The 21,998-nt window shown below is 28.3% G+C and overlaps 1 protein-coding gene across 5 annotated transcripts in view; it reads right to left on the bottom strand.

Moving 5' to 3' along the window:
• Positions 1 to 21,998, bottom strand: part of LOC145193266 (dynein axonemal heavy chain 8-like) — a 73,046-nt gene that overhangs the window by 41,459 nt on the left and 9,589 nt on the right. For 3 of the 5 annotated variants that reach the window (XR_016456125.1, XM_090099459.1, XM_090099462.1), the window contains exons 8-38: positions 21,777 to 21,890; positions 21,448 to 21,555; positions 20,490 to 20,738; positions 17,381 to 17,578; positions 17,106 to 17,182; positions 16,282 to 16,381; positions 15,792 to 16,047; positions 15,402 to 15,583; positions 13,430 to 13,510; positions 13,046 to 13,162; positions 12,838 to 12,957; positions 12,322 to 12,486; positions 10,196 to 10,341; positions 9,865 to 9,952; positions 9,556 to 9,664; positions 9,228 to 9,409; positions 8,622 to 8,990; positions 8,440 to 8,544; positions 7,342 to 7,455; positions 7,144 to 7,206; positions 6,838 to 7,076; positions 6,505 to 6,745; positions 6,201 to 6,400; positions 5,924 to 6,077; positions 4,007 to 4,378; positions 3,648 to 3,809; positions 3,259 to 3,483; positions 2,823 to 3,075; positions 2,181 to 2,467; positions 1,832 to 2,026; positions 1,554 to 1,688 (exon numbers count right to left, since the gene is read on the bottom strand). Coding sequence is in view for 4 of the 5 variants with exons in the window: in XM_090099459.1 (XP_089955585.1) it covers positions 1,554 to 1,688; positions 1,832 to 2,026; positions 2,181 to 2,467; positions 2,823 to 3,075; positions 3,259 to 3,483; positions 3,648 to 3,809; positions 4,007 to 4,378; positions 5,924 to 6,077; positions 6,201 to 6,400; positions 6,505 to 6,745; positions 6,838 to 7,076; positions 7,144 to 7,206; positions 7,342 to 7,455; positions 8,440 to 8,544; positions 8,622 to 8,990; positions 9,228 to 9,409; positions 9,556 to 9,664; positions 9,865 to 9,952; positions 10,196 to 10,341; positions 12,322 to 12,486; positions 12,838 to 12,957; positions 13,046 to 13,162; positions 13,430 to 13,510; positions 15,402 to 15,583; positions 15,792 to 16,047; positions 16,282 to 16,381; positions 17,106 to 17,182; positions 17,381 to 17,578; positions 20,490 to 20,738; positions 21,448 to 21,555; positions 21,777 to 21,890 (5,406 nt within the window). In the remaining variant the exon portion in view is untranslated. Of the gene's footprint in view, positions 1 to 1,553; positions 1,689 to 1,831; positions 2,027 to 2,180; positions 2,468 to 2,822; positions 3,076 to 3,258; positions 3,484 to 3,647; positions 3,810 to 4,006; positions 4,379 to 5,923; positions 6,078 to 6,200; positions 6,401 to 6,504; positions 6,746 to 6,837; positions 7,077 to 7,143; positions 7,207 to 7,341; positions 7,456 to 8,439; positions 8,545 to 8,621; positions 8,991 to 9,227; positions 9,410 to 9,555; positions 9,665 to 9,864; positions 9,953 to 10,195; positions 10,342 to 12,321; positions 12,487 to 12,837; positions 12,958 to 13,045; positions 13,163 to 13,429; positions 13,511 to 15,401; positions 15,584 to 15,791; positions 16,048 to 16,281; positions 16,382 to 17,105; positions 17,183 to 17,380; positions 17,579 to 20,489; positions 20,739 to 21,447; positions 21,556 to 21,776; positions 21,891 to 21,998 lie in introns of those variants that run through there. The other 2 variants (XM_090099460.1, XM_090099461.1) reach the window with 2 other exon arrangements.

Genomic DNA, 21,998 nt, shown 5'->3' with positions numbered 1-21,998 from the left:
AGAAAGAGTGCATATGGCTAAATGTTAACTAATTAACTTAAACTATATATTTTTTTAGCAGCACTGCAAGTCTGTAACTAATATCAATCATTATAGGACCTAATAAGTTTTAGTTTGTGTATTTCTTGATCTTAAATGCCTGTAAACACAAACAAGCCCAAGGTAGAGAAAAATCTTTCCATTGATCCAATGTTTGCAAGACAACCATAAAACTAGCACATAAACCTTGGAAAATTAGCTAGCAATTTCAAGGCATTTGTCTCTTAATTTGTCTATTTTCCACCAATTTAAACCTAAGTTTTTAAATGGTACCATGCTAAAAATAAATTTGTAATTTGATCCATTGATCATACAGTACTGTTGCTTCAAATTATAATCTGTGAAAATTTAGCCACGAAACGCCACATTGTTTGCTTAAATCTCTATAAAGTATCCACTTTATATGGAGCTAATTTCTCATTTTGTATAAGAGATAAAGAAGCTTTCTTTTACTATTATGTGGCTTTTAGATGTCTTGTCCTTTTTTTGTCAAATAGGCCTAGAGACAAATATTTTGTACTTAATAGTGTGGAGAGTAAACACTGTTCAGTACAATTTTACCATTGTTTATTTAATGTCTACACTAATAAATTTCTTCTCAATATTGAAAGTTTCACTAAAATTTCAGCTTTAAGTACTTAAAACTTATTCTTATTCTATCCTTAGGTAATAAACTGTGTTTCAGTTTTTATACAAAATTGTGATCAACCAGCATCATATTAAAACTGTAGGATTTTTAACTATTCTAGGAGATGTTACAGCACAGTTTGCAGAGCTTTGAATCTGACCAACACTAAATAGATTAGTTTACTATATTTTGAATTAAATTTCAATTTTCTATGTCAATTAAAGAAAATATTATTTTAGGATTGACTAAAATAATATGAATATTTATGTAAATGACATACAAAATATTGTCATTTTTGAGCCAGGGAATATTGAGTTTGATACTATTGTGTTTAGATTAGAAACTACATAATAAGTAATTTAACTGTCACAAAGCTTCATTCCCATATAAGATGTATGAACATACATCTTATATGGGAATGAAGCTTTGTGTTATGTTTCAATAATAACAGGTGCTTCCAAAAAAAAAAAAAAGTTTTTAAAAAAAAAAATCTTGTAGTAATCTACTGTATACTACAAAAGCTTTTATTTGCCAGTCTATGACACGATATAATGGTCTATTTTGCACTCAGATTATATCAAACTCAATTCAATATATTTGATGACTACATTTTCCTTCAAATATATTTGTGAAAGGAACCAATGTAGGCACTAATCTTTAGTTACTTTTGAAAAAAGAAAAGAAAATTATCATAAGTAGATTTGTTGTTAACTGTAGCTCAAACCACTATATTTCTCAATATCAGTTTTTTATTATGCCAAACTTTAAATTTTTTTGTGTAAAAACCTTTTAGGTTGAGTTTTTGCGAATCCTGGATGGAAGTGTAAGTATTTCAAATTTAGCGAATAACCTGAAAAAATTAACATTTGTGAAATATAAAAAATACCAATTTAGAGAGATTCATATCGCGTAAAACTCTCATAACAGTTGTACTTTCACTGTCAGTTGGATTCAATCGTTTGTTTGATCCAAGTGTTCGCAAAACAGAAAGAATATTTCTTAAACCAAAGTCGTAGTGCACCTAAAATCGGACAAGTAAATAAAAAAAATTTAAGCTCACATTATTGTATCATTTTTAAGTACATATTGTTTATAAAAAAAGCCTTTAAATCAGACTTTCAAAAAATTTTAAAAACACAAAAAATCTATTTATAAAAATCAAACTTGTTTAGTAAGTTGTTCTTCACATAGCTTGTAAAGTGTGTAAAACTTTTGTGCAAGGACAACATTTTCTAGGAAACCACATGCAGCAAGTTTCACTCGCATGATAATTTGTCGATCAGGCACCATCATTGCAACAGTCCTGAACTGAACCTTTAAATTTTCTGGAAGCTCTTGGCGACCAGCATAACCTGGATTCTAAGGTATGATAATTTATTTAATTAAAGAAATCTATCAGGTTACAATATAGAGAAAAAACCTTAAATTGTTTTAAATGAATATTGATACTTAAATTGTTTATTCAAAGAAAATACCAATTCCAAAATATGGTATAATAATAGGTGTGACTTGCCATTGTTAAAAAGATACCAAACTCTGTATTTAATTCTACCACATCACCATCAGAGAAAACAAATTCTTTCTTTCTTTCTTTTTTTGCTGTTAATACAATATAAATTTGTTGAGCTGCAACTGATAACACTGGTAATTCAATGCGATTAAATTCATCAAAACATCCCCATGCACCAGCCTGAGCCAATCCTTTGTAGATCCTTCCCAATCCTCTGAAGTCCATTTGGTCAGAACAGTTAAACACAACAACATACTTCCCAAGAGCTTTACCCATGTCTTTCACTGTTTCTAAAATAAGTGAAAAAAATTTAACATTTAGCAACTCAAAAATATACAATAGTACAAAATTAGTTGCACTTTCCTTTATAATACTCCTTTTTTTTACTAAGATCTTAAACAGTTGACAAAAAAATATCAATAGTAAACAGTTCTATATGTTTAAAAAAATTTAAAAGTCAAAATTGTTAAACTTTTGCCTGAACACCAAAAGAAACAAACTATTCTTACAGTAATTTTAAAAGTAAAGTTTTATGTTTTAAAAAGTATGAGTATTCTTATTAAACCATTGCAAAAACCAATTCAACAAAACAAAAACCAATTTGCAAAATTACTTAGAAAAAAAATTTTTTTATACAAAAATTACCAGTTTTTCCTGTTCCAGCTGGACCTGCAGGAGCAGCACCCATAGACATACCAAGAGCTTGAGCAATTGTTATATAGCAGCGATCTGTTAAAGGAGTAATTACTAGCCGTTCAGTACAACCAAGAAACTCATTTTGGTATTCAAAACTAACATCAGTGATTGAAACAATACATTTGTCTGTATCATCATGGAAATAGAATCGGGATTGCTTTAACCAATCAAAATCTTGTGTGCTATGAACATGCATTTTAACCTGGGAAAAATAACAATTGAAAAAACTTAATTAAATTTTCAAGTATGATATTGTTATTGAGATATTTACTGCTAGCATTAAATTAGGTATCCTTGGAGTTTGACAGTAGTTATCATGACAAAATAAGTTGTTTTATGGTAATGACAGTTTAAAAACTACAAATAAATTATTTTGAATACTAACAAGATCATCAAAAATATCTCTTTGATGAACATGAATAGTCACTAGAGTTTCAAACTTTGTTCTTTCCAATTTAGTAAGATCACGAATGGTAATATCAATTAGGGAATTTAAAAGAAGCAAAAATGCTTGATTAGTTTGTTTCATTATGAGCTTGTCTTGCTTGGCATTCTCCAATGCCACTTCTGCATCTCTTGTCCATATCATTTGTATTCCAAGCAAATTGACCTTAAAAGTAAGTAATCAAAAAAAATATGGGACTCTTATAGTCTCTTTTCAACCTCAAAAAATCCTTATTTTTACAACCGCATGATTCACTCTTTGTTTTTTTTAATGGAATAAATTGAAAAAATTGAAAAAACAGCAAATCAATTTTCATATTTAGAACAAACCTGTGAAACAAAAGTGTTGAAAAAATTCATCATGTCAAAAGCAGCATCTTTGATTGTAATAGAGGCATCATGAATAACATTGTGAAGAGAATTTTGAGCTTCATGAAGTAGTTCTAGAAGCCAAACTTCTACATTACCCTTGGCTTGCACTGATTTGTCTAACTACAATTAAATACTAGTAATAAAAAGTTATAACATATTGAGCCTTTAACTTTTTAATTTTTAATGACTATAAATAATAGTTCTTAATGACTATAAAAAAAAACCTTTTAGCAGCATTTTAAAAATATATTTAACCTCAAATATTCAGAAACTGAAACCATTTTTTTTTCAAACAACTTACACAAGAAAATACTTACATGAACAGTTTCTCCTTCACTAGATATAATAGAAATAATTCTATCATAATCCTGCTCATGGAAACCAACATTTTTTGTATTATCAAAAATTCCAAGCAAGTGGGCTTGAATAGTGTGGCTGTCACTGGCTTGACCTAGAATTTCAAGTAGTGAAGGATCAGATATGAAAAAAAAACGAGGAAAAAGTAGACGCTTTTTCTCTAGGTACCCTGTTAAAGACTTTTGACATAATTCAAGTTGTTCATGTAAATGAGGTAACAGCTGCCCCATTGTCTCATCACCAACACAACATTGGACAACATTTGGCATTTCATGAGCACGGGCCATAATTTTAACCCAAGACTTGTCAATACTTTGAAATCTCTTTGCTTCCTAAGAGCAAAAAAAAAATAACACTAATTTTTTAGATTTTATATTCATAAATAAAATAGAAATAGAAACGTTTTTTTATTTACCTCATATGTACACAACTTTAAAATCTAGTTGCAAGTATTTAACTAAACACACAGCTAAGTATAGTAACATCGTTAATATTATAATTGGTTTTAACTATAATACTACAAGCACATTCTTAGTAATCAAAAACATATTTCAAATGTTTTCAATTTTACTATTACAAAAGAAATTTTAAAAATGGCACTGTTAATAGTTGAGCGAACTTTGAACTCAAGGTGAAAAGAAAGACAACTCTCACACACTATCAAAGAACTAGCTAGCAATAGCTTATTTATAAAATCAAAAGTAACTACCTCATTTTTACATTAAATTTATATTATACTACTTTTTAACTTAAATTAACAACTATTCATCAAATAGTTGGGTCTTCCTAATTGTGCAGTCAATGACTATTACAATTGAACTAAAAACTTAAAAAAATAGTTGCAGCATAGTAAAAAATGAAGAATGTATACCTCCAAAGAGGTTAGTTAAAACTACTCTAAATTCTATAAAGAGAAGGTTATAGTTGTTGTAAAACATCACTATGAACAGATACTGTATATACCTTTGTATAAGTCAAACTATATTGTAAGTAAACTAAATTTTTAACAGCAAGGAGTAGGTTATTGCTTTATAAAAATGGCATGAGCTAAAGTGTATTTTCTGAAGATTAATATTTTCATCTTATGTTCTAAAGTAACATTTTTGAGCCATTTTAAGCGGCTAGAAGTCTCACCTTATTCACCGGTATATAACATAACAAAAATGAAACTGATACAAAAACAGAAATAGACAAAGAATTTTTATTTTCTGTTTTTATAGTTTTAACACTTTAATGTAGATTTTAGTTAAATGATTTGAAACTTACAATAAAATGTAAATACATTACAGAGCAAGGTAAATTTTAATTAAATTGTTTGAAGCTATGCATTCAATGTTAAAACCTTTCTAATCTAGAGTAACATTTTTTAACAAGAATCTCTAGATTTCTTGAAATACCAAAATCATCAAAGAACCAGACAACCACTTGGTCTAACTATAAAAACTGCATACTTTCAAGTTTAACACGAGTTAGTTTTAAATACTGCAACTTAACCATTACTACTAACAAAGTTTATGAATTGACTTAACTTTACATGACATTTTTTTAACCAAAATTCACCAAATCAACTTTTTAGCTGTTATGATTTCGTAGACAAGAATGATTGTATTCAGCTGCTGAGAATACTTAGCAGCTGAATATAGTCAGTCCTGTCCAAGAAATCATATAAGCTATAGCTGAGCATTTTCAGGTTAACTCCCCAAGTTGTTTTTATATACAAAAGTATTAAGTTATACTTGTTTTCTAACTTTTATTCTTTTATGTAATACCCTTGAAGGATATTTGTGGAGTTCATAGCTCTGTAAGTGTATATTAATGAACTTAAATAAATCCCATGAGACAAAAAAATTCACTAATATAAGTCTGATCAAAATAACCTTAGGAAGTTGTTTTGCAATGTCTCCACCAACAAAAACAGCTTCTAAGTAAATCCACAAGTTTTGAACTACCATCCAACTTTCAATTATGTCTGAAGTATTTGACAAATTATGCACCCAAGTTTGAATTTCTTTTTTAAATGGTGCATTATATCTAAACAAAAGATATTTTTAGATTTCTTTTTTAACTAAAAGATGTCAATCTTAACTTAAGAGATCATATATAAATAAAATAAAATTGATGGTATTAAACATAAATGAACTTTTATCATTACACCTATTACTCATAAGAGAGCCTAGTATCATAAGACTATCTTCAAGTAATGCAATAATATCTGTGGTGTTAGAGCCTTTTAAAAGTAGTTCTCCACGAGTTTTAAACGAAGAAAATGTAAACTCCTGTGCTGTCCAGTTATTGACAACAACTGATAGTTTAGCTTCTATGTCTTTTTCTTTCACAGCAGAGATGCATATGTCCTAAATAAAACAAACTTTCTAACTTAAACTTAAGTTTAAAAATATTATTAATATGTTTTGTAATATAATTTCCTTAAGATTTTCTTTGAAAAAAATATTTTTACTTCAATATCTTCTTTATGCTGTAACAAAGGTGCCTCCATGATATTTCTCAATGAAAAATTATCACTGTCTACATCAAAATGATGTCCTGTTATTGCTTCCATGCGATCCCAATGACGTTGCTTTACAGCCTTATTTGCCATCATCTCCAAAAGTGGGCAACAATCATAAAAGTCATTAATTTTTTTTGTCAGTTCATTATATGCATCCCATTCATTTAAAGCTTTTGGTAAACGACGACATCTAAAAGTAAAATTTTCAAAACATTTTAAAAGTTAAAAGAAAAAGGAATAAAATAAAACTATAAATACCAACATGCTTTATCATTAACTTACCTGCTTTGAAAATCAATGAGTTCAACATTTATTTTCTCAATACCAACTTCATGCCATAAGACATCATAATAGCTGTTAACGCGCTCAATAACAACATTGTACAATCCGTAAAGTTTTTGTAAAAGTCCAAGTTCTTTTTTAATCTGCAAAAACTGTGGATACTCAGACAATGGAAGTCCAAATAATTCTTCACCACCTGAGTATGTTTGATATTGCCTCCATAAGTCATCAAATCGTATCTTAAAAAGCAAGTTATAATTAAAAAGTAAAAATTTAACAATTATATTTTAAAATATGTTTTTATACCTGAAAAAGAGCCAATCTATCACTAGCTTCCTGAGGGGTTATTCCAAATACCATTGGTCCCATCTAATAAAATAATTATATTAAAGCATAGCCAAATATCAGACACAACTTGTTCAATAAAAAATAACAGGCAAAAATTTACATTTAAATATTTATTTAAAAAATTGAATTAAAACAAAAGAAGTAATTATAAATAACCTTGAAATATTCATCAGTAAATACTTTCTGTTCAACTTTAAATACATTTACAGACTCTAACAAACAATCGCAAAACTTTGGTTGGATCTTTACTAGTTCAGCTTGAACAGCAGACTGCAGAAATAAATACAAATAAAGAATCAATATTACTGCTTTAGTTTTTTATTTTTCTTTAACAAACTTTTTAACCAGAGAAATGCAGTAATTTAAACAAACTGAAGTTTTAACTAATTGAAATGATGTTCAGTTATAGTAAAAAACACATCAGCAAATTAACAAATGGTAATTTATTTTGAATATGAAAATAAAGTCATAAACAAAGGTAGACAATATTTTTAAAAATGTATGTCTGTATGAAAAAAAGAAACCCCTAAGTTTTTTTTGAAAGATGTAATAAAATTGTGAAAAGTTGATTACCTCAAACATAAATTTGATGAAGCATTAACTTAAAAAAAACGCCATGTATTATTCCTGTTATATGGACCAATTTAACCTAACTGCTCTGGGTTGGGTAGAACCACATTGGATACAAGTTTTTCAAGAACATTTGTTATTATATTTCAATTATAATTATTGATAAGGATCAGAACAATAATGTTTAATGAACTTTTAAACTTGTAAATAAACATTCAAATGAATATTTTTTAAAATTTGCAATTATTTTATTTCTCACTTGGTTTGAAGCAATAATCATGCAACTCCATTAACTTGCTGTTTGTTTTTTTTACCAGTACAAAATGTTTTATCATTTCAAAACAATGATTGGTTTTTGGGATTATCAAAAGTTTTTGAGATCAATGAAAATTAGAAAGCAGCATTAGGTAATCAGCCAGCTTGATGGGTGTATAAAATTTTATGGATTAGATTTGGTCAATAAGAAATCATAGTCATTTGATCAGATCTTTAAAAATGTAGAGCTTTATATAAAATAAAATCTATTACAAAATGGTTTTTTTGAAATTTTTTTGTTGTTATTTTTGCAAAAAGTTAAATGTTATGAACTGAAAAAGTTTATACTTTTCTTTTTAATCTAAAATAACTGACATAAGTTTCATTAAAAAACATCCAAATTAACAAAAAGGTTAATCAAATACTTACAGCTTGGTAAAATAGCTTTTGAACAGAATATCGTAATGAATCAACTTTTTCTGATTCTTCTTTATTGTACTGAACTGCAAATCGATTTAACAGACTGTAAGCTTCCTAAATGTACACTTATTTAAATCGGTATTTAAAAGATTTGAAGTCAAAATTAAGATTTTTAAATTATAAAATCAAACCTCAATAGGACTTAGTAACATATCAAGTCGTATTTCATTTTCTCTGATATCTGAAAGAGCTCCCATAACAAATCGAATATCATCTAAATCTTGGATAGGGTGTGTAAGACGTCTAGAATAATCTGCAATAAAAGAAACCACTTCTTCAAGAATACCACGATATTTGGAGTTCAAAGATTGCCCTACAGCCAGTTTCCATAACTGCGCTTCTACCTTAAGAGCAATCTTGATAGGTTCAGAGTTTAATTGGATTGCACAATGACCAAAGCAAAAAATATTGGGAATTTCATTGATACTTTGCTCGATTTCCTGATATCTTATGATTTCAGCTTTAAACTCGGATAAGATGGGATTAGTAAGCATAAAGTTCTACAAAAGCATTTATTACATAAATATTCAAATATTCTTTAAAGTAAAAGTTTTTATGAAGAAAATTTTAAAACATGAAAATTGTATGTACGAAAATTATGAAACAATATTTAACTGATGATCATTAAGACCTTTGTGTTTAAATAGTCAAAACTTAGTTTTAGCAGCTTTGCTAAATATTGGTACAAAAATTCTATTTGCAAGAATTAATTTATGCAGCTGTAAAGCCATAACTACCTGAATTGTAGCATCACGATCTGCTTTCCATAAGAAATCAAATTTATTAAAGAATTCAATGGATTGATTTGTGTCTGCTTTTGTGGAACTAATTGCTGAACTAAGCATTACTAAAAGCTTGGTGACATCTTTATGATCAGTGATATATTTATAGAAATTCTTTGATTTCGGGATTGCAGGTTCTGAAAAAAAAAACACACAAAAAAAAATAATTTAATCTTTCATTTTGAAACACAAAAACTAAAAAAAAAATTTTTATATCAATTATTCTCCATTTTATTATTATTTACACCAATCATTATTGCAGTCCACTAAAGTAACTTTAAACCTGAATCTCCAATCTGACTCCATTGTTGTACACTTTTGCAAACCTCCAAAATTGAATGATAGCACTTATTCAATGTTTGTTGAATATCATCAATAGATGGTTGAAAAATCTAAGAAACATTTTCTATTTGTTTTGTACAGTGTATAAAGCATGATTTGTAAATTGATAATAATAGTAGAATTGTAAAAATTTAAAGGAATTTGTATTGATCTAAATACTTTTATGTTTATATCAATATATTATGATATAAAGCAATAGAGACTTTTCATATTCAAAAATATTTTGAATGATTGGAACAAAAATACTTACAACATTTGGGATTGCAAGAATAATGTCAGCTTTGATAAATGGTAATGTAGATTTGTTGGAATGTTTGTCATTTGAGTTGTATGATTTGCTTCAATTAAGGGGAAAAAAAGATTCTCTATTAATTATTGATTCTTTATCAACTACTGTATCAACAACAAATATAACAACAAATGACATGTATGAAGAATACCAGCAACATAGTTTATAACAGTTATTTGACCACCAAAAAAAAAATTTGATTTTGAATAAATTAAACTTTTAACAAAATTAAAAAATAAAATAAAAAAATTTAAAAACAACTGAAAAAAATAACCACAAGAGTAACTTGTACCCTTGAAATCTTCTTTTAAGAACATCTAATGAGTTTCGTATACATCTCAAAAGGGCATCAATAAGTTTATTGTTAAATATATTAATAAGTTCAGATTTTTCTTCCTCATATTCTCTGTTGACAACAGCTGTGTCTTGCCAAGTAACCTGTTAATAAGATTTAACAAAGTTAACCTTTGCTAACAAATCCAAATTGAAACTTGTGAGAAGTCAAGCTTTTTCAAAAGTTAAACTTCATAGAAATCCATAGAAAGTTGTCTAAATTATAAAGTAGTTTTTACTTTTCCAACTTTGAGATAATTTAACAATTAAGCATTACAAATTTGGGTAGATTAGGAACATGCCAGAAAAAAGAGGATGGTTTAACTACAACTTTAATCTGAACAGCTTCAGTATTAACAACAACTTTAAATAATATCTTGTTATACGTTATTATATCAGATGATTACCATTTTTACTCCACTTTAGAGCTCAGATGACTTTTGAAACATCAACAGAAAAAATAGTTTATAGGCTGACACTTGATTTCAAATGACTGAGAGCTTAAGACATGTACCAGAAAAAATCTGTGCGGACATTACAAAGGATATTTATCTAACTATTGTATTTCGATATTGAATGTTATGTATATTTTGAAAGTACATATATTAATATTTTTAAATTTCACTTAAGAAATTTTGTGAAGTTTTGTACGTGAGAACGCATGCACTTTGCGTTTTACACTCTACATCAGCTTTTGCACAGTCTTCAGCTGGACTTTTTTGGTAGCTTTCATCCATTTATTTTTGAAGTCTTTAATGTTTTTGGCTTCTTTTAGCCCAATATCTTTCGATAGGACGTAGTTCGGGACAATTTGGTGGATTGCGGTGTTTTTCAACGAAATCTACTTTATGTTCTCTAAGCCAGTTTAAAGTTGTCCCAGAGTAGTGACATGATGCTAAATTTCTTAAGGCATTTTTTTATGTATATTTTGGTGTTAATTGTTCCCGTAGTCACAAAACAAGAGCTTCTTTCACCACATTCAAAATTTGCTTGCCAAACTAAGAATTTTTTAGCGAATTTTTGCATTCCAATGCATTTATAATTGGAATTCAGTTTCTTGCAATTAATTGCTGAATAATATTGGTGTCCTGGAAGAGATCGGAAATATGCAGCACAATAAGTTTCATCGTCAATAATCAAACAAGATTTTTTAGCACATAATTTTTTATAGAGCAGCTTTGAACATCGAATTGCGACATTTTCTTGCTTTTCTTCACGACAAGGGACTTTTTTCTTTTTATAAGATTTATAACCACAATTTCTCTTTACTCTTTGTGTAGTGGAAGCACTTGTCTTAAATTTATTTGCTAATGTTTGAAAAGAAATCCCCGATTTTCTGTCTAAGGCATTTTTTACCTTTTTACTAAGATCTCGTCTAACAAAACATTTTTTTCTTCCACTTCCTGATTTTCTTATATTTGTACCAGTGTCCTTAAATCGTTTCACAATGCTCTGCACTGTTCTCAAAGCAATCTGCAGCTCTTTAGAAATTGTTTTGTTTCATACACCAGGATTTTCAACGAGAAAATGCAAAATTTTTTCTCGCTTCTTATCTTGATTTGATGACATTTCAATTAAAGCTAATTGTTTTAATAACAGAGTTGTTTAAATTTTGAACAACATTAATACAATCACATTTTAAAACAATTAGCTATTTTAAATGATGTACAGTTTCTGTAAACACCACATCAGAACACGCACAGATTTTTTCTGGTACATGTCTTACTTATTGCAAACAAATTTAAAATTGAAATTTCATAACTTAATGCCTATTACAAGTAAAAGTTTCAAGTTTAGAAAAAGAACCAAAAGCATAAGTCATTGTAAAATCTTTTAAAACTTCATTATTTCTGAGGTCAGATTTTTAGATGTTTATATTTATTCTGGTTTTTCCCTTATTCCATAGGTCTTAATTGCTTTAAACATGCTATTTCTTAATAATGAAGAATCAATTTTAGATAATTTGATTAAATTTTTGGTTTTATGTTAAAAAATAAATAAAAATAAGGAAAAATAAACATCTCTTTCGAACAATTCTGTTTTGTTTTCCTTAATTAAACTATGAGAAAATTTTCAAAACTGCACCTTTTCTGGAGAGGCATTGATTTGATCAGCAGGAGTATTTAATTTTTTAGATCCACCATTTAGTTTTTCATAGCATCCACTTAACACTTCTAAGATTGAAAACACTGCTTCCTCTATTCTATTACTGTTTTTTTCAATTTTAATTGCAGCAAGATTACATAACTCCTTTAAAGAAATGAATAAACAAATCATTAAATTAATTAGTTTCTTTAAATAAGTTTAAAATGTTTCTGCTAATTATTATTCTTTACTTTGTTGCAATAATTAGTTAAATATCGTTAATCATAGAATTATGTTGGAGTTAACAAAAAGTAATAATAAAGAAAAATGGAACAATAGAATATGTAAATCAATGTAACATTAAACACAGCTGTCTAAAACTAAAACAGTAATAATTTCTATTTTTAAATTAAATGAAAATATTAAAATTTTGTTAAAAAGTCAAAACCAACTTTGATAACTTTGATAAGAATTAACAATTCAGTTAGAAAAAAATAGAATTCAAATAGAACTTACAATAGTTCTTTTTTCGAATTCTTCAACAGACCAAGGTTTATCTATAGGAACTTCACATAACTCTGTGTTAATTATCTCATCTAATAATGAATCAACACGTGTATCATGGATGTCCATTAGCTAATCAAAGAAACAATACATATTATTTACTGATACTATCAACTTTATTATAATATTATTTGTAGCTTATAAAAAATAAATAGACTACTTGTTTGTTAAGAACTTCAAACTCTTTTAAATGTGTGTGTACATCTGTAACAAAGTCATGAATTTTCAAGGAGTTCCAACTTAACATAGTCAGACCTGGTGAAATTCGAGCTTCTATCTATAACACAAAAAAAGTACATTTTAAAAATTTTTAACATTTAAATTAACATTCTTTTCCTATCTTGTAAATAAGAAATATCACAACTATTCAAGCTGATAACTCTTTATTGACTTCTGTATATTTCTCATAACATTTATAAAATAAAAATTGAAACACTTGAAAATAATTAAAATTTTCATATCTTTGGATTTATAAAAAAATTAAAAAATCTTGTTAACTTTTTAAAACATTAAAAGATAACAATAATGTTTGGAATTTACAAACCTTGTTTAAATAAGGTTTTAGCATGGGAAGAAAGATAGGTGAAATTGCCTTCTTCAGTTTGGAGTAATCATCAATTACTGTCTGTAAAATATTAACAATAAAAAAAACATCTTACAATAAATAATATTTAAAAACTCTTTTAGTAATAACTTGTACATTTAAATCATAATTTACAGCCATGGCCATTTTAAAATTTTAATGTTTATGAAATTTTGGCCACACATGATGAACTTTGGTAAAAATTCATATATAAGCATAATTTACTTGCTCTTTAAAAAAGCAACTCCTAGAAATTCAATTGAAAATAAGGGATAAAAAAGACATTGATAAATGTCAACTTTTTATGTTCAAATTACAATATTCGATAGTTTAAACACAGATATGTGTTTAAGGCTTTACATATTATTGCCCATGAAATGTGATTTGAAGCACCTGAAAAAGAAAAAATTAGTAGTACAACCATGCAGTGTGATGCAAAAAGGAGAATAATGCTAAATAACAGGTAGGGAATCAGACAATATTTTTGGAGGAGAAACGATGAGACATCATCTGTAGTAGAGTTTACCAGGTCTTCTTTACTTTTTAAATAAAACTGTTTAGCATTATATATTCTAAAATTTTTAATGTACTGTATTAAATCAAACAGTTGACAAGTCTTACTTTAATTTTTAATTCAAGTTAAAATTATTGTTACATGCTTAAAGCAAACACTGGACATGAGACGATTGGTTCTCCTCACATTGCACATTTTATCAATCCAATTCAATTATTAGCTATTGGTGTTTACTGCATTTCATTTACATTTAAAATTCTTTTTTTAAAACCAATCTTAGGATTTTTAAAAAGTCAAAGCTCCCTACACTACCCTCACCCCTCACACTCTTTTTTAAACACGCAAAATATTGGAAATTTGTAGAGAACAGACAGGCAATTGAAACAAGTTTGACTCTTATCATTTAGCAAAAACTTGTGACACAAAGTAATTTAATTAGTTTTTTAAATTAACAGGTGTAAGTATAACTATTCTCATAAATTCAGAAATATCTTTTAAAATTTAATTAGTACATTATTTGATTTATTAGTGATTGACAAGCAAATATCAATTAATTGATATTGCATTTAGAAATGTTTCTTACAATTCAACTAGTCAAAATTTAAAGTTTAAAGGGAACTAAGGTTAGATGAATGTCAACTTTGGGATTGCATCAAATTTATTTTTTTTGGTACCTCTAGTGTAAACAGTTGGTTGTCAATGCCATATATTAGACTATCAACATATGCTGTGGATAAAAATGTTTTTGGAAAAATCTCTGCAAACATTTCAATAGAAAAAATGTAAGCGCAAAAAATATTGATAAGTATGATGACATGTTTTTATATTAACTGGGTAATGCAGTAATCTAGGCAATAGAAATCTTTTATAAATTTTAAATCTTTGCCTAACTTGAGTAATATTGGGCGGAATTCTGGGTAAAATATTTAGGTAAGATAGTTTTAAAATATTAAAAGTAAACCTAAAATACACTGCTTTTAAAAAGATATCAAAGGCATTTAAAAAACACTGCATAAGGAAAAAATCACCTTCAATTTCACAGGCTTGTAATTAAAAGAGCAACTAAAGTTGGACGAGATATTAAGTTTAAGACACCAGAAAAGTTTAAAAAATTTATTCATCTAACAAATGTTTGAAGACACTCTTATCATTTTTATGATAGTATATTTTTTGCAACTTTTAATTTTAATATCAAATGAGGACAACAATTTTTTGATTTTCTGAAGAAAGTTTTTGAAATGAACTAAGTTAAAATTATTTCTGAAAATTCTACAACAAATCTCAACTAACAAGTCCATGGTCATATTGGCTAGTTGTGATAAATCTATAACTCTGTACACTTTAAACTGATTTCAGTGAAAAAATTAAAAATAGGTTTTTTAAAGATTTTATATTTTTATCCAGATCATAGAAGTTTACTTTTATTAAATGATGATGCTCTTTTAACTGATCTTTTCTTTGGAAAAGCTGCAAAGCACTTTCTGGAACATTGATACCCATTTTGATTAAACAGTCTGTTTCTCTAATCAATTGAGTGATTAAGGGATCAAAATTTACTAAGAAAGTATCTCCATAGCGCACCAGCAATGAGGCTTGGAGTCCTGAAAAAATTTTTAAAATATAAAGCAGATACAAAAATATTCATATATAAAAATCATTTAATGCCTAAAAAAACTATTATTCCAAATAAAATACTTGCACATTACTCTAATAAACAAAGTAATTCATTGAGCTGAGATAAACTTTGTATATTTTTCTGTTCTCTATATTTTAAATATATTTCATAAAATAAAAAAGTTTAATTTAGACCTAATTTTATGGAATTAACATCTTTGCACCATGCATCAAAATACAACACCTCAAACTGCAAGAAAGCTTGTGCAACTCTATTAAAAGTGTGTATTATTTTTAGAGCATCTTTTTTAAGTATAGTAGATTGACGTGTTTCAAAATAACTCATTGGTTCTCGAATGCTATAAGTTAATTGACGTGCCCAGGCAATCTTTCCAGCAATTGGTGGCATATCTCTTGGAATGGGAGGATCATCTTTGTATTTGTCATAAATCTATAATGAAGTCATATCTTATTATTACTAATTAAGTGTACTTACAGTTGAAAATATGTATTAGTTGTTAATTTTATATGTTTTAAAAATCAATACTTATTAACATTTTACAAGTACAAAATTACACAGACACTATACAACTTTTTGTGTTTGTGTACTGATAAATTATTTTCAATAATAGTACTTATTAATAAAATAAATAAAGAAATCTGTTTGAAAAACTAAACTGACTACCTTTGCCACTTTGATTATTTCAGTACCAAACTGCATAAACAACTGATCATACTTATAATCTATTGTATCTTTTAAACTTGGTATCTTTAGTATCTCAAACCTAAGATTTTAATTAGTTTATTTAAACGATCAAAAAAAAAACTACTTTCATTGAAGTTTATTTTAACTAAGTTGCAGCCAAAATGATATTGTCAGAAAAATCATGAGGCAAACATCTAAAAAGGTACAAGTACTAAAAAGTTGTAATAAATGTTATTAGTAATGTAAGGAAGTTTACTATTAGCTGTGACTAGTGCTCCATCGAACCTTAATGTTTCAACACATCTGAATATAATTATAATGTTTTAAAAAATCGCTTTTAAATTTTGAGTGTTTTTTTATGTTTAATTTTAAATTTTTCAAAGTTAAAAGTAAGAAAACAAAATACCAAGTTTAAGTAGTTCCATAGAAAATCTGTATTTTTAGTTTGAGAAATTTTAAACTACTTTTTACATTATTTTTGTCTGTATCTTTAACTGATGTGCAGCTCATTAGCTGTTTAGCAATTTGTTAAATAAGCAAGAACTTATAATTATACTGTTTATTAACTATTTTTATAAAATTATCTTGAATGTCTTTTTCCATATAAAAGACTTTAACAACTCAAAATTTCAGAATGCCCAGAAACTGAAACTGATCATGTAATTTTTTGTAGCTTGCTTTTAGTAAAGAAAAAGTATTTTAAAATGCTCAGACTAGCAATTTTTATGTTTTAATTTTCATGAATCACATAGAATCAATTGATGGTACTGACTAAATATGTGAACTGCTAATATTTAGCTAACCTTGCAAGCAGCTGAAGTCCTTGTACTGTAGATGACATTTTTTCAAAGCAATCATCAATAAAAACTTGAAGATGAGTCTGGAACAAGAAAACTTTTTTTTAACGTATTCATTAATATGATTAAAAAAAAAAAATTATGGTGTAATTAATTAAAGGATAATAATTTCAGTATTTTTAAAAACTGTAATAAGTACAATAAACATGCTGATATTTAGTTATCTTTAAAAAAGTCATCAAAATCAATATTGATATTATATAATCAGATAATTAGCTTACATCAATTTCACTAATATATCTTTTAAAGTCATCAAAGTCATGATCAAAATCAATTTTTCTGTGATCAAGAATGTCATATGGTTTCTTCTTCATATTCTTGTATATTGCTTCAAAGCGGACTCCAATAGCATCAATACCTTCAATTTTTGATACATGCAAAATACTGTATGTTTCAATCAATCTCATTAATTCAATAATCTAAACAATTTTTACAACCTCTGAAGACATAAAGTAGTTAAAGGAACTTATCAGAATTTTAGTACATAATATCAACCAAGAATAAGAGATAAATAAACAAACTCTAAGGCTTTTTAAATATTGTTTGAAAATAAAAAATTTAATACTAACAAATATAATAACAAAAACTCAACATCAAATTTATTTATTTGTATGATTGTCAGTTAGCTTCTTTTTATAGAGCATTTAGAATCTTTTTAATAAGAAATTTTCTTAGAGTAGTTTTAATCTTAAGTTGATACTTTAGACTCTTTTTGACATGTAAAAAGTATACAACTGTGTGTGTTATCTATACATATAAAACACAAATTCTGTTTGTTTTTTTGTATCCTCAAACTCCTCCCAAAGCGTTGAAGTGGTTCCAATGAAATTTTGGCAGTAGGCAGATACTGACCCCAGGAGTAACAATAGCTGGTCAAAAAATCCAGGTCAAAATATGGGTCTTTCACCCAGAAATGGCTGTATCTTCACAACTGTACAAGATATTGACTTATGAATTTAAAAATTGTCAGGTAACCCCAATTTAGTAGGACCAGGTCATATATCCAGATCTCTCCAGGCCTCTGGCACTCTGGTATTGCAGTTTTCCTATTCTAGAAACTTCTATTCTGGAAAAAAAATCCCCAATTTTCTAAGATTAGACTTTTAGAAGGTTCTAGAAGTTTTTAGCATTCTATTCTGGAAGTTTCTAGAATAGAATTCTAGAAACTTCATCGGAAATAAATTGGAATTGAAATGGTTTTATCACAGTTTAAATATAAATTCTTTTTCATCAACAAATGTCAAGTGACTTTAAAAACAAATTGCGCACTCTTAGTGCTTTGATGTTTTTCGTATTGAAAAGAGCTTACGACAAGTTTTAAGAAATATTTTAATTCTATATTTTGGAAAATATTTATTTAACAAATATTTAAGAATTTCTCACAGGGAAGGTTTTAGGCCAGGTTTGGACCACTATGGACTCCTTGATGAAGGTGCTTATGGTTGGAACCAAGTTCCAGCCCCCTCTGACCCACCATCCCCCAGCAAGGAGGTGATTACATAGCTAATAACTTTAATAGTTTTTACCATTAAAAACCAAAAAATTGTAAATATGTGTTAGCAGTTTTTTATGACAATTTTTGAGGGATATTTTTGGAAAAGTATACAGTATAAATGAACAAGAAAATTTATAAAGCAGGTCTTTGTTTGGAGAGATTATTGTGATTTATCAATGTGTTTGTTGCAAAAAAGCTAGATTCCCCATACTGTAGCTTAGTTCCCAAAAACATGACCACTTAGCTACAAATGCATTTTTGATTAATTTAGTAAAGCTTTTTATCTAATAGTTGGAAAACCCGGCGAATTGCATCAGGAATTACAGCTAGCTTTGTTATGTATTTGGTATCTGGAATATCCCAGTGTTCCATAGTAATCAGCAAACAATCTTGCACTCTGGAGAAAATTAGCTGGTCCAAAACAAATTAAGTGATTTGTTTGACTTAATTAGTTCACCTACAGATTCAATACCTTAGGGGTTCATAGTTTCCTAAAAAATGTAACACTTTTTAACAAATAACTCCATATTTATTAACTTTTGAAAAAGGTGTAGCAATTGACCTGACTGGTAGAGTGATGCTTCCGACTGAAGAATGGAAGTCTTGGCTAACCAGGTTAGCAAGATGCAGGCTCAAGTCCAAGCAAAAAGTGAAGACCCTGAAGGACGTAGTTTGTTCTAGGATGAACTACATACTCTGAATGTCGGATTCCAGCATTTGCGAGCTTCGGCGATGGACACGGCTTGTGAGGAATGGGGTCAAAGACATCTTACATCTACCCACATGGTGCAGTAATGACTGGATGCATCTAAGGGCGGGTCTGGGTGTCCCGGACTTCTCAAAGGGCATCGCCATTCAACATTTGAGAGCCTCTAAAATAATGGCAGAGGACGGGGTGGTCCAAGTGGTAGGTGCGGGGCTGGCACAGAAGAACAGAATCTTGTGGAATAGAGCAGGTCTACAAGGGATAGACCTGGCGGCTGCGAGGGAGTGCTGTGAAGTTAGAAGGGCGGATAACTTTGGTAAAATTACCAACAGCTCCGCTCTGACAACTACCGCAGTATCAAACTCAGTCAGCCGAGCCTGGATGATGGATACAAACTTGAAGTCAGGCAACAAGGTTCTGATTTGGAAAGCCATGTCTGGTTCCATACTTAAGAAGATCAACTAGAACTGAGGCATGCCATATCAATCTCTCAAAAAATGTCGGAGGTGCAGAACAACAGCAGAAACTGATTGTCACATCTTGCCTGGATGTTATACAAGTGAGGATGCATTCTACTGGCATCACAATCTGCTTTGCAATAAACTCGCCAAAGAGCTCAGGCTCAGCCACGGGCTAAGCAGGCAGGTTTGACGCAAGAGAATGTATCTCACTAATGGCAGGCACTATAAACCCGACATCGTTATAAGAGGTACTTGCTTCAAAAGTAGGATCATTTTGCTCATAAATTTAAACTTCTGTTTCCTTCCATTTTGTCTCCACAGTTGTGCTCTAGATTATCTTTTTAAAGATGTGTGTTATTCTTTGTATGCATAAAAAGTCCAATAAAAGATTATATGGTTCACAACATTTCATAAGTAAAAACCTACAGTCCAATCTATCTGTCATTTCATTATAATGGGCGCATTGTAATAAATGTATGTGCAAAACTATTTAGATGTAAAACTGCAATGTTAATCTGTAAGTCTACTACTTTCTAGTGCAGTGAAAATTTTACAAATAATTTTTTTGAAGAAAATTATTGCGTGAGTTATGTGAAAATGTAGTTAAATACTAAAAACACTTTAAATAAGATTTATCAGTTTTTTACTAAACTTTTACTGTTACTGACCTTTTGTGACCTTCTACAAAATGTATCAAACTTTCCAAATATATACATTTCTGAAAACTCAAATGGCTTTTCCTGAGAATTTCCTTCAATTTTTTTCTTTGTCCTTTGAAAGCAAAGCTGATACTCTCTGTTTAATTGATTACAAGTGTTTAATTTTTCAATTAATAACAAACGTGGCTGGTCCCAAATTTTTTCCTTGTTCTTATCGGTAATGTATTCTTTACAGGCTGTTACCATTTGATTAGTTACCTAAAATAAATAACTTACTTAAAAATTGTATTTTTTTCAAATTACTTTATACATTGAAGTGAGCCTAATAAACTGTTATAACAACTCCTGATAACTCTATTACTTCATTAAAATGAAAGGAATAACAATTTATTAATGATTTATTTTTATTATAATAAAAAATGATACTGATGATGGCACTGAAATAATTAATTCTTTTAATTCAGAAATGACAGCATTTTGGAAAACCTATCCAAGTATGAAATGTCCCATTGAGGGTTAATTTCAAAACCACTGTAGTATAAGTTTTTTAAAAGAGTGGGGATTTCAAAATGATATGAGAAACAAAACTGAGAATGAGATTGAGAAAAACCTGTAAAAAGATCTGAAATCTTCTACTTGCAATGCAAGAGAGAGAAACAATTATCATAAATCTTATGATTTTTTAAACATGATTTATGTTTGGTTTTAAACAATTCTTTAAACTAAAATATGTGCAGATGGAGTTTGTCAGGTTTCTTAACTAAAGTACAATCCAGAATGAAACAAATGGCTGAAAAAATTCACAATCTAGAATTTTGTACCATGTTAAAAGAAAAACTCACAATCAAACTCCTGATTCAAGAAAGAGTGATGTGATCCAAACAGGTTCCCCTAACTACAATGTAGTAAAAAGATTGCTTTTGAAAGTTTTATTTATTAACTTTATTGATAAATTTTTAAAAAATACCTTAATAAACAATGATGTCATTCTCTGAGGTGTATTATAATACTGTGAAGTTGAGTGGATAATTTGAATAGCACTAATTAACTTTGATATTGAAGCAATCATCTTTAACTAGAACAAATATAGAAATATTTAGAGATTTTTTTAACTAAAAGTGTTTTATTACTTTTAAATGAAAAACAACAATATGTTAACAATGATCATAAAGAAATAGAAACATGTTAAAATGTACAGCATCCCATTATAACCACTTACGGTATAACTCATGTTTATAAACTTACTTTTTCTAAACTTTTAAAAAAATTTCTTAAATATTTTGAAATGTTGCTTACAGGATTGCTCTCATACAATGGCTGACAGGATTTCTCAAGTGTATCAAGATACTTCACATTATCTTTGGCTTCATTTGCTGAATCAGTGATTCTGTTGTTAAGATCTCTCCATATCTAAAGAGCAGGAAAAGTAATTAATACATTTATATCTTAAATAATATACTGACATGACATTTTTAATTTCTATTTTAGATGGATAGCCTTAATTTACTCTTAAGCTCT

This window comes from Hydra viridissima, unplaced genomic scaffold (assembly GCF_058129835.1).
Source record: "Hydra viridissima isolate aposymbiotic clone 2 unplaced genomic scaffold, HvirCarnegie_v1 scaffold_10, whole genome shotgun sequence".
NCBI classification, from domain to species: Eukaryota; Metazoa; Cnidaria; class Hydrozoa; order Anthoathecata; family Hydridae; genus Hydra; species Hydra viridissima.
This window is presented reverse-complemented; position numbering and strand designations above follow the sequence as displayed.